Raw genomic sequence first — 27830 nt, forward strand, 5'->3', positions numbered from 1 at the left:
ACATTCAAAATCTATGAATGAATCTCTTTTTTTAAATTCTAGAAGGAAGACACAGGGAGGTAGAGTCCTCCTGATCCAGGGCCACAGCACTAGGTATAGGTTGGTTAACAGTCCCCCAATCTTCCTGATAGAAATTGCTACCTTCAAGCAATGCAGTTTCCTGAAGGGAAGGGAAGGGAGGAGAGGAGAGAAAGCTAGCTAGCTCTGGTCTTCTTTCCCCACCAAGGCTAACTGCAGCTCAGGAGGAGGAGGAGACATTTTGATCAGAAAATGTGTGAGGAGCAAAGAGAAATCTCCTCTTTCCTCCTAACTGTCAAACCCTGGCCAAAAACATGTAGGGAGACCACAGATCTTCAACATAACATGCTCTTTGGCACTCTGAAGTTCTGCAGGATATACCTGATTTGGTGAATATGCTGTTAAGGTTTCCTCAGTTACAGACAACATTGAACTATGGCAAGATAAGTTGTTGGGAGTGGCTAGTTATCTAGTACAAATTATGATAATTTCACATTTTTGTTCCAAAAAGACAGTGTTCAAAAATGTCTGACTGTACTGGGGGATTTGCTTAGCTCAGATGGCAACAACATACTATATATTCATAGCCTTAATCCATGCCAGATGTGTGCAAGTAAAGCCAATGCACGTCGTTGGAACAAGGGCAAACATGAAAGCAATTAAACAACTGCTAAGAGGATTACAACCAACCCCCATTAAGGCAATAGTAAATTTAAAAAGATTTATCACTGTCTAAAATTAAACTGCCAAATTAAGTCATGTAAATATGTATTTTGCATTTCATCATGGAACCAGAAATGTCTCATAAGTGTTGACAGAAATAAAAAAAATGTATTAAAGACAATAGTAGAAATCTGGATCCACTAAGGTTTGTACAAAAATGCCTGTGCAGAAAATGAAGACTTTTAAAAATCCTCTGCATGCCAGAATTCATCCAAGATATATTATGTAATCTGAATTAATGAAAAAAGGTGAGAGAATCAAGGATGTATCTTCAAAGGAGAAGGTGAGAAAAGGTTTAATAAGTTTTATATAAAAATGTCTTCTGTTTACTGCGCAATGACAGCTTAAATGGGTTAAATTTTTATGACACATTGTTCAACAAGGATACAAAAATTTCTGCATGTGTTCATTCAGCAAAGTAGAAGAGGAATGTTTTTCCTTGCTTCCCATTAAAGGTAAGGGTAGTGGTATCCCAATTCTTTTCTGGCTATCACTTTTGATTGTTTTTTTTTAAAAAGATATATACTTAATTCTACACATATACCCTCACATCTGATGGGTAGGGCCATGTACATTTTGTGTCATCAAGCATGAAAATCATCAATTGACCCAGCATGTGGATATTAACAATGCTTTGTATATTCTGCCCTAAAAATATTCTTTGCAAATATATCCCAAATTCTTGCACTAGAAGAGCCAAATACTTACATTGGCAAATAGTTGCATACTCATTTGCTGTGAATGCAGACATGCTTTTGTCCATTATGGTGCTGTATCAATATTGTTATTAATATAGGTATCTATGGAAGAATGAGATAAATACTGCTGTATTTGCCTTGAACTTATCTGGAGGTGGTTTTGTTGATATTCAGGAGGACTAATCAATGCAAAGCTTTGCTTGAATATGAATTCATTTTTTTAAAAAAAATCCTATGAATTTGCTCAATAGCCGCATTCCGCCAGTGACCCTCACAAAGGAATGATGAGGCGATGCATGTTTGGGGAGAGTACTCTCACTGGGATGGATCCAAGTGTTCATTCACTCATTGAAGGTCTCCTCTGATAAGCGGGGCTCTCATATGAATTGACAGATACCTTTCTTAAACTCAAATCAAAATTGTAACAAGCAAGTTCTTTGAAAGTGTTTATAACATCTGCTATGGACTGATGTATCCATCTGCCATGTTCAGTACACACTGAAATACCTAGGGTAGGAACAATAGACTTACGGAAATGGCAATAAAACACACAAATATATTGTGTCCTGTTGTGTTACACAGAGTTATTTACAACTCCAAGGATCATCTGACATTTATGTCCTTGAATTCCAAACTTATTACATGGCACAAAGATTTTATCATGGATACAAAGAAAACTTTCTCTCTAAATAACCTGTCACCTATAAATGTGTGAGATAATCCAATGAATCTTTATGTAGCAATTATCCCAATTCCCGCAACTGATTCCCAATAATAACCTTAGATTATTCCTCTACCTTATAATATGTCTGCACCTTTCCAGCTTACAGAATTAAAAAAGACTGGAGTCATGGACTCCATTCTAAACATGTGCGTGTTTGACTAGGAAGCTAATGGAATGACATTCTGCTTTGACACATAAATTTTAAAACAAACAACATAAGTATTAACTCATTAAGAACCTGTAAATTTAAGATATATTTAAGTATATTTAAGTGTTTAAATATATTTCAAAAATATACTGCCCTCAAATTACATTGTAGGGAAAACATATGTGGCCTTGATCCAGAAAGCTTCATGCCAAGGGAAGCTGCACTTTCACAGTGCAACTTATGTGGCAAGTACCCAGTAATTTCCAGCATGATAACCTAAAAGATCACAACAATGGTAGCAGGGCATGGCATTGTGAAAATTACCAGACATGGAGAGTAATGTCACCGGGTAAATATGTGCATATTATCTTCCCCTGGTGTGTAGAACGTGTGTCATCATAAACTGTGGTCTTTCAATTAAAGAAATTCCTTTGTCATCAGGAATACTCCAAGAATCCAGCATTTATCCAGAATCTTTTTCAATTAACCTTTGTTTTAGAGCCATTCATTCAGTACTGCAGATATTTAGCCTTTGGTAATGTGGAATTAAATATTTAATGAGGCCATCCAACTAGTGGGAAAACACACTGGAATTAGATCATCATTTAACCTTGGGATGCAAAATAACAAACTGCAGTGGTCAGCAGACTTAGAAAGTATTTTTTTTTCTTTTTTGATAACACACAGGCCTCACTTTAGAGACGAAAGAATGTTTCTAGGGAGAGGGGGAGAAAACCCTAATCCACCCTGACAAATGAGTGAGAAAAGAACATAATATTCCGATTTTTTTTAAAAAAAAACACACACCAAAGGGTGTAGATGATAAATTAAATGACTTAAAACAGCAGAGAAAATCTCTCTAATCCTACTATGGAAAACTCTAACATTGCTGACTATCGACATATTCTATATCCATAAAGAGATTTTGCAGACATATTGTCCAAAATATCTGAATGTTTCTTTTATAAAAAGACAAAAAAATGGAAGTGGTCTTACAGATCATCTAGTACAACCCCCTGCCCAATAGAGGAACAGCCTAAAGCATCCACAACACGTACTCGTCCAGCCACTCCTTGAAGACAGCCAATAAGGGGAAACCCACCATATCCCTGGACTGCCCATTCCACTGTTGAATTACTCTTAAAGTGAAGAAGTTTTTCCTAATATCCAAATAGTAGCTTCCCTCCTGTAGTTTAAACCTATTATTGTGAGTCCTATTCTCTGCTGCCAACAGGAGCAGCTCTCTACCCTCCCCTACATTACAAACTTTTAAATACTTTAAGAGAGAAAACATGTCTCCCCTCAACCTCCTCTTCTCCAAACTGAACATTCCCAATCCCTCAGTCTTTCCTTATAGGGTTTGGTCTGCAGGCCCCAATCATCCTGGTTGCTCTCCTCTGCACCCATTCCAATTGTTCCTTTTAAAAGTGAGGCCTACAGAACTGCACACAATACTCCAGATGGGGCCTGATCAATGTGGTATATAGTGGGACAATGACATTCTGTGATTTGGATGTTATGCCTTTGTTGATACACTCCAAGATTATATTTGTCTTTTTTGCTGCTGCATTACACTGACTGCTCATATTTAGCTTCCCATCTACCCATACTCCAAGATCTTGTTCATGTACACTGCTACCCAGAAGTGCATCTTCCATCCAGTATACATGCTTTGCATTTTTGTTATCCAGGTGTAGAACACGGCACTTGTCCTTATTAAATTGTATCTTATTCAAATCTGCCCTTTTTCCCAGCGTAATAAGATCTCGTTGGATTCTATCTCTATCTTCAAGGGTGTTTGCTGCTCCTCCTAGTTTGGTGTCGTCACCAAATTTAATGAGAAATCCTTTCACATCCTTTTCCAGATCATTTATAAAAATATTGAAAAGCACTGGGCCCAGAACTCAGTTTGAACCTGAAGTGTGCAGCTGTATTGGAGCCCTATTTCACATGTCACTGAAGTGGCCCATCTATGTGTTCCTGCAATCTCCCTGTTAAGTATGTTCTACACATCAACTAATTTAAGTATTTTGGTCTTCAAAAACAGGGCCACATGACTGTTAAGCAACAAAGAGTGTTCAAATCACATCTATCTCGTGTTCTCTTTTAAGATTCAGCTAGACAAATTATCCGCCCTGACCTGGATACCCCAGGTGAACCTGATCTCATCAGAAGCTAAGCAGGATTGGCCTTGGTTAGTAATTGGATGGGAGACCTCCAATGAAGAGCAGGACTGCAGAGGCAGGCAATGGCTAACCACCTCTGTTGGTTTCTTGTCATGAAAACCCCATCAAGGGTCACAATTAGTCAGTTATGCCTTTACGGCACTCTCCACCAGACAAATTTGCCAGAGAAATTATCAATGCTCTGATTACATCCAAGTTAGATTACTGTAATGTGCTCTATTTTTGGTTGCTTTTGAAAAGGGCAGTCCAGAAACTTCACATAGTCCAAAATGCAGGCTACTGTTAGGGGCAAAGAATATTCGAGTATCACTCTGGTGCTGAAATACCTGCACTGTCTGTCCATTTGTCTCTAAGCACAATTCAAGTAGCTGGTTTAGGACCCTACTGTCCAACCCACCATTTAAGAGAGGGAGGAGCTGTAGGTCAGTGGTACTGAGCATGCAGAGGGTGCCAAGTTCAATCCCTGGCATCTCCAGCTAAAAGAATCAGGTGGAAGGTGATGCAAAAGACATGAGACCCCAGAGAACTGCTGTCAGTCTGAGTAAATATTACTGACCATCATGGACCATGGTCCAATTCAGAATAAGTCAAATTCTTCTTGTCCAGCCCTGGTCTCTGTGCCCCTGCCATTAAAGATAAGGCAGATGGTTAACAGGGACAGGGCTTTTTCAGGAGTGGCACCTTGCCTATTCAATGCCCTTCCCTCTTGAGGCTTGCCTAGCACTTACACTACTCTCTTTTAGGTGCCAGATCAGACCAAGCTTTTAATTAAAGGACTGATCTTTTAACACCATTGTTATGGAGTGCTTTTATTATTATTCATTTTAAGCTGCTTCATGATCAATGTTTTGTGCTCAGGCTGGGTTTTAATGCTAGATTTTAAATAACAACTTTTAATGATTTATCATGTTTTATTATGTTTTATTTTGTAAGCTGTGTCAAGGAGGTTTCCCTGCAGAGGGAGCATAAATATTTTCAAAACAAAAAAAATTAATAAAATGGTCTCCATTTAATGCCTTTAAATCCATGCAACTGTTAGCAGTCAGACCACTTTCTCATGCTGAAAGGACAATTTATGAATATGGAATATCATAAACCCCTTTTCCTCATGTGCCTTAAGCACAAAACACTATGTTGTGTGTGGCCATGCCCGCACCCAGGGGGTGCCCTTCCACCGTGGAGCAGCCGCTGCTAGTGCCCCAACCCGCCTACCATTGACTCTTCTGGTCCGCCCGGTCAGCCCGACTGGCCTTGCACCAATGTTGGGGAGCAACGCCCCCTTTCTGAGCCTCAGATAGGAGGGGACAGTGATGGGTTATGGGTGCTCCTGTAATCCTACCCCCCTCCTGAGCAGATGCCCCTTAGCTTCAGGAGCCATTCACTTTTCTACCTCCTGGCCAGGGTTCTCTGCTCTCTTATATCCCTTCCATCCCATCACCTTTCCCACCCTGTTTCTCACACCCTGAACCTCAGAGTGATGCTCAACACCTGAACCAGGTGTGGCCACTACCTCATCACCCTGCCCCCTTCCAACCTCCCCTGGCCACTGGCCCATGCCTCGGGCAGGATCCTATCATGGCCCCGGGAAATGTCCTCAGGACGTTCTGCTACCTTTCAGGCAGGTGTTGGTTATGTCTGGCTCTCTGATGCTGCCTGGGGTCGGGGCTCCCTGCAGAGGCCGGCCTGGGTTCTGATGGCTGCCTACAGAGCCAAGGCACCGGTCATCTCCATCTGCCCAGCATGGTCCCTCTCGTTGTGGAGCTCTTGGCCCGAGCTCACTGGTATTGGTGGCGGTGGCTGCACTAGGGCCACGGTAGTCTTCCGGCCTCCCGTGTGACTCGGTGTGGCCTGACTCATCTCCCAGCAGCCATAGGTGGGCTGTGGCGACAGTTGCCCTTTCCCTTCTGTACCTTCCTCACCCATCATCCTAATCAGGGATATTCAGGGACCTGATAGCTCTCCCCATCAAGCAATTGCTGGGTCATTAAACCCCATTCACACCTTTTGTCTATCTCAGATAGAGCCATTAAACTTCTCTTAACTTATTAACAACTGATAGTCAGAAGCGAATGTTAGCAGATACCCTTGCGGAGTCTCTTGTTAACTGGCAATACAAACCTCATGCTCCTTAGCCATCATTTCCTGTATAGGATGATGGACTTTTTAATTTTTGCTGTGACTTGAATTAAATATGAGGAGGCACGTTCTCTACCCTGCCTTTCAGCATTCCATCCCTTCCTATACTGTCTAGCTCACTAATTAAGATCTGCTTTCTGTGTCCCTGCCTTTGGGAGAGTGTCAACCGAGTGTCAACTGGAGACAGGGCATTTTCTGTGGTGACACCTCACCTTTAAAATGCCCTCCCACTTGAGGTTCGCCTTGCTTTTAGTTAGGAGTTTTTTAGGTACATATTTTTCAGATATACATTCTGTATTTCTGAGCCAAATCCCACACCCCTACTTGTGATAAAAATACTTATTAAGGTGGAGGTGTGTCAATATGGCACAATCTTCTGCAATGCTCCATAAAAGAAAAGAAGTCCTTCAGATGCCCTATGTGCATTACTGATATTTAACAAAAATGATGTGGTTGTTTAACAACATCATCATCATCATCATCATTTCTCTACTCATGTGAGTTAGCTTTTATTATCTATTTATGGCTGTATCAGGAAAATAATGTGCTTCCCTGTGTGAACACTTTGGTATATATAGTAAAGAGTCCAGTAGCACCTTTAAGAGTAACCAGCTTTATTGTAGCATAAGTTTTTGAGAACCACAGCTCTCTTCGTCAGATGCATGGAGGGTATAAAGAAACTGGGCAGAATATATAGGTGGGGAGGGGAGGGGGGAGAGGGTGCAGGGAGTGAGGGCCATGTAAATGTAAATCAGTTGCAAAAGTCATGAAAGGGGTGGAGTGCATAATCCAGGCTGGGTGTGACCCCTTCCTTCTATTGCTGAATCTGAATTGAATGCCTGAAGGCAGTTACTTCTGGTAATGAGATAACCATCCAGGGTCTCTATTCAATTCAAGTCTGATTGAGTCAAATTTAGATATGAATTCCAATTCAGCAGCTTCCTGTTGGATTTTATTTTTGAAATGTTTCTTTTGAACTATGGTGACCTTTAAGTCTTTGATGGAATGTCCTGGTACATTGAAGTGTTCTCCTACTGGTTTCTGGATATTGCCATTTTTGATGTCAGATTTGTGTCCATTTATTCTTTTTCACAGAGGTTGGCTGGTTTGTCCTATGTACAGTGCCGATGGGCATTGTTGGCACATGAGGGCATATATCATGTTGAAGGATGAGCAGCTGTGAGAGCCAGAGATTGTGTAGTTGATGTCATTGGGTCCTGTAATCATATTTTCTGGGTAGATATGTGGGCAGAGTTGGCACCTGGGTCTGTTGCAGGGTCTGGTTCCTGTGTTGGTGACTCTGTTAGCCGTTTCATGCTTGTTAGTTGTTTAAGGTTGGGGAGCTGTCTATAGGCAAGGAGAGGTCTTCCCCACTCAGCGCTTGTGAGAGAGATGGGTGGGTTTTCCAGGATGGGTTGTAGATCACTGATGATACATTGGATAGGTTTGAGCTGGGAACTATAGGTGACAGCCAGTGGTGTTCTGTTGTTGGTTCTTTTTGATTTGTTCTGTAGCAGGCTGTTTCTGGGTACTATTTTAGCCCAGTCAATGTGTTTCCTCACCTCATTTCGTGGGTACTATAGCCCCAAAAATGCTTGTTGTAAATCTCTTAAGTGAGAGTTCCAATCAAGAGCATTGGAGCAGATACAATTTTAATGTAAGGCTTGGCTGTAGATAATCGAGTAAGTGGTATGTTTTGGGTGGTAGCTGGAGGCATGTAGATATGAGTATTGATCAGTGGGTTTCCAGTATAAGGTGATCTCTATCTGTCCATTATGTAGCTGTACAGTGGTGTTCAGGAAGTGTACCTGTTGTGTAGGGTGGTCCAGATTCAGGTTGATGGTGGGGTAAAAGTTGTTGAAGTCCTGGTAAAATCTCTCAAGGGCTTCTTTCCCATGGGTCCAAATGATGAAGATGTCATCCAAGAACCTTAAGTACAGGAATGGTTTTAGTGGACGGGAGCTGAGGAAGTCTGCCATGAATATGTTAGCATACTATGATGCCATGCGTGTGCCCATGGCTGTGCCACTGACCTACAGAGATAGGTTGTCACCAAATTTGAAGTTATTGTAAGCATAAAGTGGCAAAATTCAGGGGTGAGGTGTGCTGTGGTTTTGTCCATCTCTTTTGGTATATATAGCTATCTATTCATCCATCTCTCTTAGCTTCTACCCTTAGGATCTTTAAGCCATATGAAGCTAGAGTGAAAAGCAAACCTTGTGTATAACTGTCTACTTCTGAAAACTTCTATGTAGATATGCCTAATATGAAACCATCAGAACTTAAGCACTTAACTGTGCTTTTGTCCCACTATTTCATTGGGATTTATGTGCACCTAACTTGGGACTGCTTCTTTTGGTTTACATGACACTGGATGTATCCCATCTATGGTGCTTATAAAGATAGGGAGGGATTATAAATATACAATTCACACACATACAAAAGTGGGCTTAACTCTTAACAATTTCTACTTATTTCCTGAAGAATCAATAATAGAGAAAGAGATGCAGGAAGCCTTAGATCCTACACATCAGCATTTGAAATGTAACCTGCCTTATTGTGCAGAGCAGCTTCTTCAAAATGGGAAGTATTTCCCACTTATAATTATGAGTAACATAAGGAAGTTAATTCCAACATAATCTATGCACATCTTTTTCTTCTGAAAGGATTCCCACTATGACATCCAGGCAAATAACTAAAGAACAGGATGATCCCTAACTAGGAGGTAGTAGTTCAACTTCATAGAATGTTGAGGAATATGTCATAATTTCCTTATACATTCAGTCTATTCATCTAACATTTCAAAATGGGGAGTGCAGTGTAGTCTGTCCATTATAGAGCTCTTTTAGTAGGTTCAAAAAAGAGAACTGATCAATCAGTACTGGTATCAGTTTTTCTATCTTTTCTTTTCTCACAAGGTAGACTACAACAAGGTTGCGGGGCCAGCCTAAATGGCAGGGATACCCAGGGAAGGAAAAAACCACACTGACGCTTGTTTGGAGAAAAATGGCCACAACTTTATTGGTTACAGAATTAGGGAGCTATGGTAGCGTAAGGGCACGGATCCCTGCATCGGCTGACCCGCCTGCCCGCCGATGACCCCTCACCCCTCCAGGTTGTCCGCTGCAGGGGGAAACCACGGAATGACAGTTAAGGGAGTCACACTGGGCGGTCGCCTCTGCATGGCTCCCCCGTCACCTGGACACAGGCCTGTTCTGTCAGCCTCCCGAGCTGGGTTTACCACTGCCAAGCCTGGTCCAAGATCCCTTATGGGGATCCCCATCTATGGGGAAACAGTGCCAGCCAGCCCTGTTTTCCCCCGACGGGATCGGTACCCAACGTCCAAACCACCAAACCATAAGTTGTGACAAAGAAACACTGACAATTAACCCTCAACCTTTCCGCTGACCAAAACACTAAATACATGATATACGCTTAACATACATCTATTATTAACATCGTTATCAAACTAATTTGTCCCCCAAGTAACAATTAACCTCAAAATTTGAATCAAGCGGAGGGTGGGTGGGGATCGCTGTTCCGAGGCTGACTGGGCTGCAAAAGGCCGGCCCAGGAATTTATATTTTTGATGAGGACCTGAGGGAAAACTTCCCTTCTCAGGTCGGGTGGAACCACCCTCTTCCTGATTGGTCCCCCAGCCGGCTGCTCCAATTGGCTGGCAGGGCACATTTAAACTACATTGCCCAGCCTGTCTCGGGGCTGCGCGACTGGGCTGGGCTGGCAAAGATGCCGTCCTGCCCTTTTCCCCGCCCTGTGGACCCCGCAAATGCCGGCGTGGGTAAGTTCTGCACCCAATGCTTCTGTTTGTTTGTTTGGAATATTTCTATGCCTCCTTTGCAGAGTCCTGATCTAGACAGCTTACAGTTAAAATAATAAATTGTCAGTATAAAAAATGAGTCCTTAAAACAAGTCATGGGACATAAACAGCATAAAGTCATCCATAGAACATACCTCAGACCAAAAGCAAATCATTTTAAAAAGGAAAGATAAAACTCCTAACTATAAGCAAGGTAAGCCTCAAGTGGGACAGCATTCTGTCACCACAGAAAATGTCCTGTCTTCAGTTAACACTCTCCTCACCTCTGAAGGCAGGGACACAGAAAGCAGATCTTAATTTGCGCACAGTATGGGAAGAGATGGAATGCTGGAAGGCTGAGTTGTTGCCAAGGACCCCTCCTCCTCCTGTTATGAGACCTGCCATGAACTGTGTCAGTTTCCTGTGTTGCTGGTTAAAGATCTACTAAAGACTCTGTTTTAGGGCAGCATTGCCCGTGCCTATTTCCTGTCCTCCTTGCTGCAATGGACCGTGCCATCCATGTCTGTCTCCTGCCTCCTTGGGCACCTATCTCACCTGGGCCCAGAGCCATGCTGCCAGCAGCACAGTGCCAGCCGGAGGGAGTCTCCACGAGCCCGGCCAGGCACCCCCTGGTCAGTTCCCATGGAGGGCCCCTTGCAGGCCGGTTGCTGAGTCTGCCCTCGCCACTGGGCAGCCTGCTAGCAAGCCCAAGCCGTGCCAAGGAAGAACTCATGTTCCCAAGCAGCAAAGAGCCAGCCTGGACAGTTTACCTCAAGGCTGCCATTTCGTGAAAGCGAGCCGGTCACGTCCACAGCGGCCGACCTCGCCCCGCTCTGCATATCTCAGAAGCCGCCCCAGAATGGAAGCTAAGTGCCAACTGTCCAGAACAGCTAATGGACACATCTCAATGCAGCCACAGCATTCCAGAGCTGATGCCGTTGAGACAAAGCCAGCTTCCTGGCCGATCCAATCAACCCGCCTGGCACTCCCTTCCCCTCCTTTGTCCCCTCTTCCCGAGGTGTCACAATCTTACAATCAGATACTAAAGTGGCCCATCAAGGGTAGTTGTAGAGCCATCAAGCCTTTGTTCCCCTTTTGAGAACCACAGGGAAAGGCACGTGCCCCAGGGTACGTTTTGGGGTATTTAAGCTGGCCTCCCCGGCCATGAGGTGCATGTGCCATTCCTATCCTGAACCTCCGCTGCCTCTCTCTCTATGAGTCTAGTGCAGGCATTAGATACCACCACGCTTCGCTACTACATCTTTCTTCTACGCCATGACCAGGTGAGTATACCCAGTTCCATCGATCTCAAGTGGGCTCTCCTGCTAATGCAACCAGCTCTAACTTTCCAACTCTTTATTTCCTAGTTCTCTGTATGTACCTTGTTTGTGTGTGTTATTTTAGGCATACACAACATTATTAGTAAAACACATTTTATCTTTATTAGTCTCGCCTGTTTATTGCACGAGTAATCTGAAAGAAGGACTCTGGTATAGCTGGTTAAGATCTGCACTAATTCAAATCCAGACTGCAAGCTAATTCCCCCATTAAAATAGCAGTTCTGGTAACAGAGTACTGAACATGCCTTCCCCCAGGCCTTTTCTCCCAGCAATACAAAGGGCTGATACAACTTACGTACTGAGTACTTCAAACTAGGAGCATGTGATTCGGGTTTCCGATTCAGGATATATACCCGAATCAGACTCGATTTTTAAAGATTTGGGATTTCTGAATCTGGCTCAGCATGCTGGCCCAATTCAGAAATGCTGAATCAAAGCTTCCTGAAGCAATTCAGGTAGCTTCAGGAAGCTTCGGGGCTTTCAAACTCCAGCGGGCTCCAGCTGACCTGAGGATTGCCACAGGCCAGCTGGCATTTAAAGGGCCCTTTCCATGCCGTTTGCACGGCAGGAAAAGAGCCCTTTCGGCACTGCAGATGGACTGTATGGGTGGGGGGGAATCTGAAGCTGGTCAATAAGCAATTTCTGACTTTTTTCCCACTTCGGAAATTCTGAAGTATGGAAACTGAATATTTTTTTCTTGCACACCCCTACTTCACACATCTCCCAGAAATGTACTAGTTGTAATATTATACCTAATGTTGCAAGGCATTTCAGATACAATTTTCTGATCAAATAGCTGAATGTTCTACATAAGAAAATAGCTGAAAGAAAAAGAGTTTGAAGTGGTGAACTTCACTGAAGGATGTATTTGAACTCCTGAATCCTTCTGTTTCACAGTGGTTCTCTTTTTTAAAAAGAAAGAAACTGTACTCCCAGAAATAAAATTAAAGAATAGTAGGAAATCTGGTACAACTCCAAGTACCACAGTGTGTGGAGTTAAAAAGATCTGAAATGCATCCACAACACTTTGAAACCATTTTTAGTTTTGGATCTTTTAATCTTCTTTGTATTCTCCCATGCCCAGCAGGTGGCTTTCCAACGGCACTGCCTACATGGACACCAGCTGAGAGCTCTTTTGCTTCATAGGATTTTATCACTTGCTACTACTTCTTAATGCAAAGAGCTCAATTGCTGCAGCCTAGTACTTGTTAGGAATTAAGTAGTTAGGCTGAACCCATGTCCCTATGAAAAATGTTTGCTTTGCTTCCAGCATTGCTGTTCAAAAGCATATTCAAGTGCATTCACTTGCAAGAGATTTGTTTAATATTTTTTCAATAATTCTTTTATTTTTCATTGGTGACGAGAAAGAAAGAATATATTTCAATACAATATCCTGGAAGGAGAACACTGTATTTGAACTTCTTTCCTTTCCAATTCAAGTGTATGTTTGAGCTGTACTAACTAAATAAGCTTAATCATACCAAGTGAAACATAATATTCAGATTGCACTCTAACAAGGAAGGTTGTGCACAGGAATATATCAGATTCCCTAACAATCTTTCATCTTTCTGGGTTGTAGGACCAAAGAAAGCCAAGTTACATTTGCTTCCCCCTCTCTTCCTTTTTTCCACTTCTGAAGATATACAATGTTTGTACTTCACATTTGAATCCTATCAGAGAGCAAGCACTAGCAGCTCAATGGCAGAAAATAAATTTGGGCAAGTTAACCGCTGGAATAACTTCTTGTTCTATGCCTCATAATGGAAGTTGATCAACAATTTTATTGCTGGCATTTACTGAGGGTTTTTTGATTTTATGTTTCATGTATTTATTGTTTGTTTTAATTTTGTTAGTGGTCTTGATCAAGTATCTGAAGAGGCAGCCTATGTATTTTCTAAATTAATACATACATTAATCATACACATTCACCCCGCAGTGACTTTTAGTTTAGTTGACATTTTCACTGTACTACAAAGCAGTAACAATCTTTTCTTGTTCTATGAAGTTTGTATCACTACTTACTTTTTCAGAACAAGAACTATTGTAACTCCAGAATACTAGAAAATGTTCTAGGAGATCATGACTGGTTGCTGTACTAGGGATTGGCTGAAAGCTTCACTTTGATTTATGTTGCATCCGTACAGCCAATATCTCTGTGAAGTGGGAAAAACAGCTCCAAGACTAAGTTATACCACTTTCTCCTCCAAGTTGAATGTGGCACACAGATCTCTCTCAAAGTCGGATCTGTGAGCATTTAACTTCCCTCATTATTTATTAAAATATTTTTGCTGCCCTTCAATTAAATGAAATCCTCAAAGCAGTTAAAATAGTTAAAAGTAAATACTAGTTAAAATCCAACCCAATCCCCACCCACTAGCCATATTTAAAAAGCTGAACAGCCCGCAGTGTTCTGTCAGAACGGATGCTGGAGAAAGACTCCTCAGGAACAAGCAGTAGGAAGTCAGGCAACTTGATAACTGATGTTTAGCAACAGGAATGCCCTCTTAGAGCACCATTTGGGTCTGGCTCATGTTTGCTAACTCAACAAAATGGCAAGCACTAGGTAGTAACAAGATGGTCAATGTGAAGCAGTTAATCTAGCAAAGTGTTCAGCTAAAAGTGAGGCTGCAATAACTCTAGCTGTTTAAAAATTGCTGCAAGGACACAGGCCTGCGGTGTTGTGGTATTATGCAATCTTGTTTCCCTTTGTGCCTTTTAAGGTGCCATAATAGTTGTGTGTGTGGCATATTTTATTTTTTTATTTTAATTAGATTTTTATAATAGGGAAAGGGATTACAACAAACAAGAGCAAAGATTTCAATAGCAGATTCGTGCACAAGGCCCCTTATACCTTCAAGCTTCCCTTTTAATCTCTCCAATCATTATTTAATTTCTATGCTTTTTATCCACTTACTCTATTTCTTATTTCATTTCTAATCATTCTTTCTTTTGTATATATTATGCATAAGTCCCATTTCCAATCCCCTGCATTTCAGCCAAAATTGTTAATCCATTAATCATTCCAGGAGTAGAAGATAGAAATAGAAAGGTAGATGATATGAGCAGTAAGATATCCTTATTATATATCAATATAAAAAAGAAACATTTTTATACCAGTTTTCCCTCATTCTTTCATCTATTTTATCCAAGCCGTCAAAACTTGTATATTTAAATTTTCATAATAGTGAGGCTGAGAACACCAAATAGGTATTTGGCTTAAACACTAAATTATATTCTAGAAAGAGTGGCTCTTTCATCTGTTTTATCCAAGCTTATATATTTGGATTTTCATAATAGTGAGGCTGGGAAGAACAGATAAATATTTAGCTTAAACACTAATTTATATTCTAGAGAGAATATTTAAGGTCTAGGAGTAATTGAAGAACGCCAAAGACCCAATTGTCACATTATCACTAGTCCTTTAACAATGAATATACAATATCTAACATGTTATAGAACATCTAAGCTTTCAGTAAGTCTGTGTCACATATCATTAAACATAGAGAGGTAACCTAAATCATAATCTATGTTTCTCCTTCTTTCTTTCATAATAACAATAGTGAAACCAGAAGGCTCTACAGCTCCATCAATCCCCCCTCTCTCCTATCCCTTCAGAGCACATAAACAGTATAACAGGTTAGAGAGAACAGATAGACGAAGAGGTTAAACCTATACTATTGAATCATAATCTGGATTTCATTCTCATTTTTTCTTCTTTCTTCCTGTAAAATGATACATCAAGTCCTTTCCCCATCTGCATCCCCAAAGGTGGCTTTTCTTGTCTTCTAACCAATTCTGGAGGGGGTCAATAAAAATGCTGCTATTTCTCTGCTTATTTTTCTTCTTTAAGATACGTTGCATACTTTTTTCCTCATTCAGAAACGGTACGCTTGGTTTCTTCTTCATAGGTCTGTTTCATTGCCCCTCCCCTCTCTTGCTTGTGCCTTGTATCTTCACAGAGATGTACTGGTATATTCCTCCATTTTGTAGACTGGGCTTTTCTTCATTCTGTGCTAATTTTTTTTCAGCTAGGTCCGTCCCTTAAGAAATTTCTTCTGCATTATTATCTTTTATAGTGTTTTTATCCACTTCCACTCCAAATATCTCATCTGCTTTAGTTAGTAATTCAGTCATCAATTTAGCAATTTCTTGCAAGTTGGAAAATATTTCTTCTGGGAAAGCCATTTCAAAGTTACTTATAGATGTTGTGTCCAAACTCTCATCAAAGTGGTGAAAAGCTTCGCTTTTACTGTTTGTGTTTTCAAAGATTTATTGCTTTCCAGCCCTCTGCTGGGAGAGTTTTCTTTGCAATCACTCTTCCGTGTCTAACTCCCTCCTCCCAGTGTTCACCCAAGGCAGCCGCCTTGTAATCAAGCTGGTTAGCCCTCATAAAATCATGTGTGTGGCATATTTATTGTATATATGTATATATGTAATGGAACAGTCTGCCTCTCCCCTGATATTGGTGTGATTTAGTTTGGCTCCTATTTAGGGTTGCAAAGTCCCTCTAGCCCCCTGGTGGGAGATGTGGGACCCAGCTCCTAACTTTTACTTTTCACTTTTGCACACATGCACAGCACAAATGCACTCCTGGCTTGTGTGATGATGTCACTTCTGGGAAGTGACATCATTGAGCAGATCACGGGCTGCTCCTATGCTATGCAGCTGCCAGATTCAGGCCTGATTTGGCCACTGCAGAGAATACGAGTACTCCCGTGCCCCGCAGCAGCCCAATTTAGGCCAAATCGGCTTGAATCAGGCCCAATTTGGGCTAAATTCAGCCCAAATTGGAACAATGAGGTGCATGGGAGTGTGTCATGCTGCCCATCGGCATGTTCTGAGAGGTGTGTTCCCCCCACTGGCTAGGTAGGTGGGAACAGGGGGTGAAGGGTGAGAGCAGGGGATCCCCTAACCCCGGTAGGGGACTGGCATCCCTGCTCCTATTGGATAGAGCTCTGGTTTCAGTTTCCAGTTTGTATGTTAGCTAAAGTTGTTAGTTGGAATTGTCTCCTTGCAAATAAACTGCTGTGGTTTTGAGCCAGCTTGTCTGCAGAATGGACCTGAGAACGGGTGCCTGAGTGAGTACTCTAACCTAGGAACCCACAGCTGAAGGAGGACATTACAGTGGGTGTCAAGAAACTGACCCTTTCTAAGCCCCTTTCTTGGCTTATAGAACTTTGGTTCAGGCTTTTGGCCAAGTCAGGACACTTAAGAAATCTCTGGAAATTTACTGAAACTCAGAGCTAGCTGTTCCTGAGAGATAAGCTTGGAGGTGGTATACATAGAACTCAGGTGCAGATGAGATCATTAAGGTCACAGACCATCGAGGCCAAGGTCAGAAGAGGGAGTTTCATCCCCTGCATTCCATCTTATAAGTGCTTAGAACACTGCTGAGGGCCAGTTCTGATTGCGAATATGTCTCAGCTGCAGACAGATATGGTTACATGTCTTAACAACACTCTGATTGAACCTACAGAGTCAGGCCATGTTGCAGATGACATGGCATAAAAACAGGATCTTCAATTAGTTCTTTGCTCTTGGCCCTGTCTTTAGCCATCTTGCACTTGAGCTGGCATTTGTTTGGTTCTTGGCCACCTTGGACCTACAGTTGGAGGACTGGAGTCCTGGAGTTCTGCTTGGACTTTGTGGTTTGATCTGACAAAATAACATCTCAATTGTTAGGCAGCAAAAGCTAGTATCTTCAGTTTTAGTTGCTTAGATTTCTCCGTTTTCTTTCCTGTATTGCACAATTTCTATATATTTAATCTTTTGCACAATTCTTAATAAAATGTATTAATTATATTTTCGATGGTGTTATTGGGTTTGGGGGCTTCAATCTGAATCCAGTAACTTGGCCTATTTGGCCTCAGCTTCCAAATAAGTGCTTTTGTGAAACTCAATCTGCAAGTATTCTACCTTGCAGGGCTGACTTCTTGTTTACCACCCATGTTGTCATCCATCTAGCCTCAGTCAATGGAGACACACAAAAGGAGGGCATCTGAACATGGACAGAGTGTATGGGTAGGTTCATAAGGGAGAAGGCAGCCTTTCAGGTGTGCTAGCCCCAAGCCATATAGAACTGTAAACGTCAATACCAGCCCTATGCAGAGAATACTGTAGTAATCTAATCTAGATGTCACTAGTGCATGCAACACAGTAGCAAGATCTTTCCTGCCCAAGAATGACCAAAGCTGGAGAAAGGTGACCTGGGCCACCACTGCCACCTGTTTATCCAAAAGGAGATCTGGGTCTAGCACCATCCCCAAACTAAGAACTCCTTTAGGGGAGTGCATCCAGAACAGGAAATGTTGCAATTCCTGGGTCAAATCTTTTCCCCACCAGTAGTTTTGTATCAGAAGTGGTCCCCTGATACTCTTGCTCTTTCTCAGATGAGGAGTCTGTTTCACTGTCCAGTTATGGAGGAGTCTTGGCACACAGGAAGTAATGATCAATTTTTAATTTCTGAGCACCCTTTAAGGCTAGTCCCATCTATAGCACTTACAATATTACAATCTGAATATAACAAAAGTGTGATATACTACAGGATAGGTCATTCTTCTCCAGGAAAGAGTACAGCTGGTGAACTAACCAAGGGCTTAAAAGGGTGTAAGAATTATGGACATTTTCCTGTGCATCAGGGACATTTTTTTCTTTGTATGGAACTCTGTGTACATGTGACTTAACCGGCAGGAAAAGAAATTTTCTAGAACCGTTTTTTCTTTCAAAGAAGGAAAAGTTTTGCAAACAACCTATTTCAGAATTCACTATTGAGTGGCAACTCCGACTTTAGTGAAGACAATACTTTACATGATATACAAATTGCACTGATGCACAGGTCAGAAAGATATTGGAGCAGTGACAGTTCTATTATCTAAAGACCAAGTTGCATTTTATTGAGAAGATTATTAGCTGGTGATAGCATCATGACATAGCAAGAACTGATTTAAAAATGCTTACGGCTACTCTAAAATTATATGTTTCTGTCATACAGAGTATCAGAAAAGCATCAACCACCATATGATTTCATACTCAGATGAGGCAATATTGTTTAATTTTAGATTCTTACTCTCCTGGAGAATTCTGGTCCTCATTCTTCTGATGTGTTTCACACAATCCATCCATACTTCATTGGCAATGTACAAAAATGGGATATCTGTATATCTCTGCTGTAGAAAGATGCATATTGTACACATGGAGATACTTCAGGCAGATCATGAGAGGGAGGGCAGGAAGGGTTACATCAGTGCTTAGTTCTTGTGGCCCCTTCTTACATGCCCAGGGAAAGGCCAATTGCCACGGGGTCAGGTAGCAATTTTCCCCAGGCCAGTTTGGCTAGGGATCCTGATGGTGTTTTGTCATCTTCTGGGCATGGAGCATGGGTCACTGGGTGTGTGGGGAGGGGATGTGAATTTCCTGCTTTGTGTAGGGGGTTGGACTAGATAACCCTAGAAGTACTTTCCAACCCTATGATTCTATGATTTATGCATTTTCTACAGAGCAGACACAAGAGCCCCACTGCAAATGTGATGAAAAGAGTTGGGAGGGTGGAACAGAAGGACTTTTAAAATGATTAATCTTTAAATATATCAAATTGAATTAATACACTGATAAATTATTGGTACTGTAGGTATAATCCAACAAATGTTTGTCATCATGAACAATTCACATATGGCTGCAGCAACATATGAACTGCTTTCTGCAGTTTGGGCCCTTGTTCTTCTGGTGTTGTCCAGATGCAATAACCCTTTTGATGGTGTGAATATTGTAGCAACTTCCTATATACACATCAGCTTCCAGAAAAGCTGGTGCGGGCATGAAATAAACCCTTCAATCATCCCATCTACATTGTTCCTTAATCTAAATGTTGCCAGGGCTGTGTGGGAATGTGGCAAAAGGAAGTGGGTCTTATAATGATCCCATAATGTTTGAGTGGGAACTTTATTTCCATTAATGCCAGGTCCCCAACCACACATGACAATGGAAGGCTCATTAGTTTAAACACAAAGGCTGTCCCCACATATATAAAGTTGGGTTTTTTCCAATTTGTAGAGCAAAAGTTCCATACAAAGAAGGGGAACTACTTCTTATTTCCCTGTAGCCCCAAGGTTAGATTTGCCATATATGTATTCCCCAAATCTGGAAAGCCTGTTTTACACATCAAGCAAAACCTTAGCTAATTATGAAAATCAAGCACATTAATTGTTCTCCTATCTCCTTTGCTTTGCATCTCCTCCTCCTGTTAACTATGACCAAAAAAAATTGGGGAAAGATCATAGAAAACAGCTCTTTCACTGACCCCTTTGATCATGCCAAGATTTGCTCAAGTTCTCTTTGAAGATAACACCAAAGCTTGCCTAGGAAACACAAAAATAGAGCAAGGCATTGCACCATATGTTCTCGGGTTTTGTTGCTCTTGAAGCTCTTGCTTTTGTTCAGTTAATGTACAAATAGAAGTTTCTAGGTAGGAGATACTGATTTGTTTCTATCCCAAGTCTCTTTATAGTTTTCACACATACACCCTTTATCTTGTAGCAATTAATCGTGGTGAGTAGAAAAAGTAGAAAGTTCTCATAGTCAGCTGAAGTACGATTTGGTTAGCATGCTGTTCTGTGCAGGCTTCCTTTTTATTTCAGGAAAGTTTCACTGCTTTCCCTAAAACATATAGTCAATGATGTGTGAATAGGACCAAAAGCTTAATGTCTAATTCCCTATTATTCACAGATAAATCCTATCCATTTAAATGGGACTAACACTCAGACAAGTGCATTGTCTTAAACATCCCAAATATCTCCCAATGCTGCACAGCAGGGTTGCCAGTCCCCCAGTAATTTTATTAAAAATGGTCATAGGCCTGACAGTCTAAAACTGTAAAAATAAATCAATTATAAACTAGCCGCTTTCATTTATACTAGACTCTTTACTACTTTGCTACTACAGACTAACATGGCTAACTCCTCTGGATCTAAAAGGGAGAGAGTCCTACAGTGCAGTGTTCTGGACCTCAAGTTCAGAGTAGCAGGATTTTTATCTAGTGGCACCTTAGAGACCAACAAGATTTTTAAAGTGTAAGCTTTTGAGAGTCAGAGCTTCCTTCTTCAGACAAAGTTCAGAGTATTACTTAATCCTCCCCCCTCAAGTCTAAAACTGTAAAAATAAATCAATTATAAACTAGCCGCTTTCATTTATATTTTTAGATAAACAAAATTATTTCCATTCTTCACAGATTCTAAAGCACTCAAAAGCCTGGACCAGTTACACATCCTCAATCTACTAGGAGCTCAGTATAGCTCTTTTTGGCTTCTAATACACTTTTTCTTTTTTTTACAATTTTGAAAAAATAAAGCTCATTTTTTTCTGTGCTGTTCTCAGCCTTACAGATAGATAGGGAAGAAACTGATCAATGGAATGTATATTTTTAAAAAGAGAAAGTCTATTGTTATTACATTGGTGGGTTTTTTGGGAATAATTTGTAATTTTGGAAGAGGACATGAGATACTTTTCCTTAGACTTCCTTGACATTTTGAAACCTAAAAAAACTAAAAAACAAAACAAATACAAATACAAACAAACAAAAAACAGGCAGAGCTACCAATTGATGCTCTGTGCCCTCCTGGTAATTTGGAAGCAAATATTCCCTTGGCCTTCCCAATCATTGCTGAGATTTCTTTTATTGGCTAGAACAAAGGTCAAGCAAAACAGGCCTGTTACCACTATATAAATTAGGTTGGATTCAGATTAACTTCTCTGCTAATAGAAGGCACTTCCATTCATGGAACAGAACTGCCTCCCTACTGTGTCTGCATCTGCAACCAATTGATCTCCCCCAAATGCTGCTCCAGGGGGACAGTGGAAATGGCATTAGCGGCAAAATGGGAGTCTGCAGCAAAAAGGAGGAATTGGCAGAAATGATACATTCTCTTCTGTTTGTGGATAATTTAGTCTGGACCCAACCCCTTAGGTAGACAACTGACTATATATTTTGGCTTCTATCCCCCAATCTAGAATGCCTACAGCTTTGCTTTGTTTTGAAATGAAAACTGGGAATATGGGCCATCTTAACAACCACATGGGTACTAGGAGACATGCTTAGATTCTGGGTAAAATCCAGACAACTGAGAGGCACAGCAACCCTACCGGAAAAACTACATCTGGACTCGGTTCTTATATCGAAGACTAGCCGGGAGGGAGAAAAGACATTGGGAAAGGGCCTGTAAGTAACTGAGTCACAGGCAAATGGAAGGTTCAGCAATCCCCCACGTGTACTCTACAAACTCCATTTATATAGGGCAGACCTGATTCTGTGTTAACGTGTTAAGAGGCACCCTGGTCAAAAACTCATAAACCAAGTTTCCCTAGATTACATCCAAAGGCTAAGAAGCATATGATTGTCATTGTTTTACTGATTCAGCATTTTTATCAAAGTGCTTTTTATACCCTGAATAGCTTATAGAATGAATTTTTTTTCGTGGCTAAGTTGTGATGGATAATTTGCAAAGGATGTGCATGGAATTAAATTTTCTAGAAATAACATAGCTTTTAAAATCAGATATTGATGTCTCAGAGCTACTGCTAACAACTTTATATATACAGGATCCCTATGTATCGGCAGTTGTTATTCTCCACTAATGGAAATCCTTCAATCAGCTGAAATTTTGCGTTGAATCATAGAATCATAGGGTTGGAAGGGACCTCTGGAGTTATCTAGTCCAACCCCCTGTACAATGCACGAAATTCACAAAACCTCCCCGCCCCATCCCACACACCCAGTGACCCTTACTCCATGCCCAGAAGATGGCAAAACACCAAGCCAAGTTGTCTGCATTTGTACATCATTGTGCATTTGTACATCATTGGGCATTGTGCAAAACCACGATTAAGACTAATTTCTCAATAAAATAAATTTCAGACCATCGTTTGAAGTCCTAGTTCAATGTACCCTAATTAACTATACTTCGTGGAATGTCCTGTGTTCTGACAATCACACTAATAACAATTAGTTTAATTAAGCCATGGTTTTGAATTCTGTTTAACCAAACTTGTAAGTCATTATGCTAAACTTACCCTCACTTGACCAACAAATGCATTGGCTTCCTCTTCTTGTACTGTTAGGTTCTTAGGAAGAAAAGGATCAAAGATTGGCCCATTGTCATTTACATCTGTTACAACTACATTCACTGTAGCCGTTGATGTCTGTAAGGGAAAGGATACAATTGTGATCTAGGAGTCTTCTATACATTTGTATAATGCTTTATACTACATACTGAAATTAGTGCTATTTTGTAGTAGTTGCTTTTTAAAAAGCCCATATACTACTGCTGATATACTGTTGCTATAAACTATTGTTATGATTGCCAAAAAACCATCATTTTAAAAAAATCAACAACATGCATAACTTGTGACACTGTGGCATAACTACAAAAATTAAAACAATGTTACTTTATATCTGGTTATAATCATGGTACATTTGCAATAAAAGATTCTTATATCAAATTCCATTACTGTTGCAAGAATGATTTGGAGAAATATTGACATACCTTATTCTTACTGTGGCCAAACCTGAGGATATTGAAATCCAAAGAATGGAGCCATGAACAAATCTTTCTACAAACCTGAGGAAAGTCCTAGGTTTGCAGAAAAACCTGATTTTTTTTTAAACAGTAGGGAAGGTTTTTTTAAAAAAAACCAAATATAATAACAGTGTAGTTTTATGAAACAAATGCCACCTCTGACCTTTCTAAGTAACCATAACAGAACAAATAATATGTGAATCAAGGTCATTTAAGAAAAGGACACTTTCTGCTTGTATTTATTATAAATCTCTTATCTTGCATTTTTCAAGTTCAAGAAGGCTAACATAAGACAAAAATTAAAGAGGAAAGAGAGCTATTTCTTAAATTGTCAGAGATCACATATAATTTCACCAACATGACAAAGATGGTATGCTGATATCCTGACGTGGGGCAGCTGACAGAACCCAGGGCCACTGACTTCTACCTATACACCTCTTTTACCATCTGTCTGCATGTCCTTCCCCATCCGTTTGCTTGAAGTGCTCCGACATCTGTGCTCCCAACTGCATAGTGTCACTGAGGAAGGGCACGTGGCTGGTACACAGTGGTAGCACTTCTGGTGACCACGGCAGTAGCACTGCCAACTGCATGCATCAGCCACTGCTTTCAGGGAAAGGGTATGCATATGATACAGACAACTGAGCACAGATGTAGGGAAGGCTTGTGACTAGGAGAAGGAAGCACAGGCAGGTGGGGGGCTCACAGATGGGGGTGAAAAGGGAGTCATGAGGGGGGCTTGTCATCAGCAAATAGCGGCTCCAGATACTCTTTGCCCAGGGTCTCCCAAAATTTAGAACTGGTCCTGACACATATCCCTTCTCTACCACATCCAAAGTAACCATGCTTAGCAAACCACATGATCCTCTGCCCAGAACCCTTAATCAAAGAGCTTATAGTGTCCTTTAGGTGCACCAAAGAGCATTAGCATGAATCAACTAGGACTGATTAATCCTAATCAACATCAACTGAAAAACATCTCCTTGGCAAAAATGACTTTTGAAACTGTCTAAAATGCTTGTATCAATTAAACTGTAAATTAGGAATCTGCATTTCAAAATCTGAAAGGGAAGGATTCCCATCAGTTGTCCCATTAAGGGTTCAATCCCACTCTTGAGGATCTGATCTAAAGATCTGTTAAAGTTCACAAACTTCAATGAAGCAGAGATGGAGTGATTATCTCATTCTAACTTTCAATCTATTTTTCTCCAGAGTCTGAAGGCACTGCCACAAAATTCTGAACCTAGCACAAAAGGTGATTCTGTAAGCATCAGGATTGCTTGTTAGCCCCCTGGGCTCTCAGAAGTATGCCTGTCACTTATTGAATCATTTAAATCCAGTCTCGGAGTTCAAAAATATTCATTTTGGTTCTTTTGAGATGCAGTCCTATTTAAATGTGGGAATGCAGTGATCACATAGAAAGCATAGGTTGGAAGCCCAATTTTATTTAAGAGTAGAAGGGGATGTGAGTTGTGTCTTTAGTCTATTACTTGACTTTCTTTTCTCCAGCTAGGATGATTTCTGTAAGTGCCAGGATCTACTCTCAGGGTGAAGGCTGGCCAGACTGCTAATCAGAAGGACCTTAAAGCAGAATTCAACTCCAAAAGACCCTGATTTGATTGTGAAATAATAACAACAACAACAACAACAACAACAACAACAACATTTGATTTATATACCGCCCTTCAGGACAACGTTATGCCCACTCAGAGCAGTTTACAAAGTATGTTATCATTATCCTCACAACAAAACACCCTGTGAGGTGGGTGGGGCTGAGAGAGCGCCAGAGAGCCATGACTAGCCCAAGGTCACCCAGCTGGCTTCAAGTGGAGGAGTGGGGAATCAAACCCGGCTCTCCAGATTAGAGTCCCGTGAACTTAACTACTACACCACCAGCTCTCATTTGATCTTAACCACTACACCACTGGCAAATCAATTGTTTTGCAGTCATCCCTAGTTTCAAGCTCCACATGAAAGAGAAAGATCTCTGGGAAAGCCTGGGGTAAACTAGCACCAATCCAATTCAGTGTCATCTCTGTTGTTAATCTTTATTCAAGATGCTAATGTAAACTATGGCCTGTTTATTTGTTTGTTTATTGCCATAACAAAATCTCACTATCCTGTAATCTTCTATTGCAAAATGGAAAAAACAAAGAAAAAACAATGCTTACTTTATATTTATTTTATTTAAAACATTTCTATGTTGTCTTTCCACCCAATTCAGGGTCCCTAAGGTAGCAAACATTAAAACATTTCAGACATTAAAAAACATTTTAAATACAAACATACATAAAATATTTAAAACAAATAAAATATATAATAAAAACACAAACACAAAAAATAAACACAAACACAAACAAACTGGGAGAAGAGCTAATAAGAGTTGGCAATGCCAAACCAAACAAAAAAGTCTTCACCTGCTAGCAGAAGGCAAAGATAGAGGGGACAGATGAATCTTCTGGGGGAGGGAATTCCCAGGTTTTGGTACCATGACCAAGGAGGCTCTTTCTTGGGATACAACCCATCCAACCTCACGTCAGGGGCATCTGAAGCAGGGCCTCTGAAGACGACCATAGTGGTAGGGTAGATACATCTTGTAGCAGGTGATCCTTCAGCTATGCTGGCCCCAAGCCATATAGGGCTTTAAAGGTCAATGCCATTACCCTGAACAGGACCCAAAGGCCAACTGGGAGCCAGTGTATATGGAACAAGAATGGAATGATACAGTCTGTACAACTCCTCCAGTTAGTGTTCTGGACACAGCAATCTATACCAACAGTAATTTCTGGACAGTTTTCAAGGGCAACCCCAAGTATAACACACTGAAGTAAACTAATCTAAGTAAAGTTACCAGGGCACGCATCACAGTGGCAAGACCTTTCCTGCCCAGGAATGGCTGAAATTGCTAAAAGCTGTCCTGAGTGAACAGTGCCATCTGTTTATCTAACAGGAGGCCAAGGTCCAGCAGCACCCCAAGCTATGAACCTGTTTCTTTGAGGGGAGTAAAATAGTAAAGAGTCCAGTAGCACCTTTAAAACTAACCAACTTTATTGTAGCATAAGCTTTCAAGAGCCACAGCTCTCTTTGTCAGATGTGCTGAGGGTATGAAGAAACTGGACAGAGATATATAGGGGGTGAGGGGAGGGAGAAGACGGTGCAAGGAGTAAGGGTCATGTAAATGTAAATAAGTTCATGAAAGAGGTGGAATGTACAATCTAGGCTGAGTGTGACCCCTCCCCTCCATGGCAGAATCTGAATAGAATGCCTGGAGGCAGTTACTTTTGGTAATGATCTCATTACCAATGAGATACCAATGGGAAATGTAGGCAGCTTGGCGGAATGTTGGACAAGTGACAGTTGAAAAGTCCATTGGACAGCAGTCGGAGAGCCAAGTTGCAAGACCAGGACGCCTACATTTCCCTTCAAAACTTGAGAGAAGCTGACAAGTGTCCAATCTGTGTCATTCGTCACTTGTAGCTTGGCCCTAAGAGTACTAAAACTAAAACGGCCCGGATCAGCCTGGAATTGGGCCCCAAATGGCCAAAAGAGGCCCCAAATGGCCAAAAGAAGCCCCAAACGGCCAGGATCAGGCCGCTGCCAAGCAAGGGAGTGTTCCACTGCCTAGCAGAGGCCCAATCCTGGCCATTTTAGGCCTGATCCTGGCCACTTCAGGCCTGATCCTGGCCATTTGGGGGCCAAATTGGGCCCCAAATGACCAAAAGGGGCCCAAAATGGCCAGGATTGGGCCACTGCCAGGCAGGGGAGTGTTCATCCCTGGATGTTTTGGGCCCAATCCTGGCCATTTTGGACCTGAAATGGGGGAACCCTCCCTTGCCCAGCAGTGGCCCAATCTGGGCTCAAAATTGCCAAAACAGGCCATTTTAAATATTCCCACATGACACCAGTCACATGGGTATTTTAAAGAGGTGCCGAAACGCCATTCTGCAGGGTTCCGGCTCAAAAAAAGTCCTGCTTCAGAGTAATCAGTGTGTAATCACAACCCTGGTCTGTTATAACAGGGAAAAGTTCTAACCTGCTGCTTCATATGGCTGTCTGTACCCCTTTCTTGCAAAGCAGATCACAATGCTCACACTCTTAAGACTGCTTTGCTTAAGCTAGTCTTCTTCGCCTTCTTTTAAAGTAAAGTAAAAAAGTAAAATTTACGTTTCCTTCTTGATAATCAAACCTAAGAATATAATCTTAATTCAGTATGTTCTTTTCTCATGCGTCATTTTCCTCTTATCTCCCATACTCCTTTTTCTTTTTTAAATACAACCAGTCCCATTATCTCTCTCTGCCTCCTCTACCCTCTGAACTCCATTATATTCAACCTCTCTTTTTTGTGATCCTACGTCACTATACAATGTCTGAACTACCCTCCCTCCTTTCCCCCTGTAAACCTGCTTTGTCTCTCTGCCCTCCCCCCACAAATGTCAGCACCACCACAACCATTTCTACATCTCTGTTACTTCT

General features: G+C 41.3%; 1 protein-coding gene across 2 annotated transcripts in view; it reads right to left on the reverse strand.

Moving 5' to 3' along the window:
- PCDH15 (protocadherin related 15) overlaps window positions 1-27830 on the reverse strand; it is a 521765-nt gene that overhangs the window by 169374 nt on the left and 324561 nt on the right. For both annotated transcript variants that reach the window (XM_054983659.1, XM_054983658.1), the window contains one exon: window positions 22852-22980. In XM_054983659.1, the coding sequence (XP_054839634.1) occupies window positions 22852-22980 (129 nt within the window). The remainder of the gene's footprint in view (window positions 1-22851; window positions 22981-27830) is intronic.

This window comes from Eublepharis macularius, chromosome 6, assembly GCF_028583425.1.
Source record: "Eublepharis macularius isolate TG4126 chromosome 6, MPM_Emac_v1.0, whole genome shotgun sequence".
NCBI classification, from domain to species: Eukaryota; Metazoa; Chordata; class Lepidosauria; order Squamata; family Eublepharidae; genus Eublepharis; species Eublepharis macularius.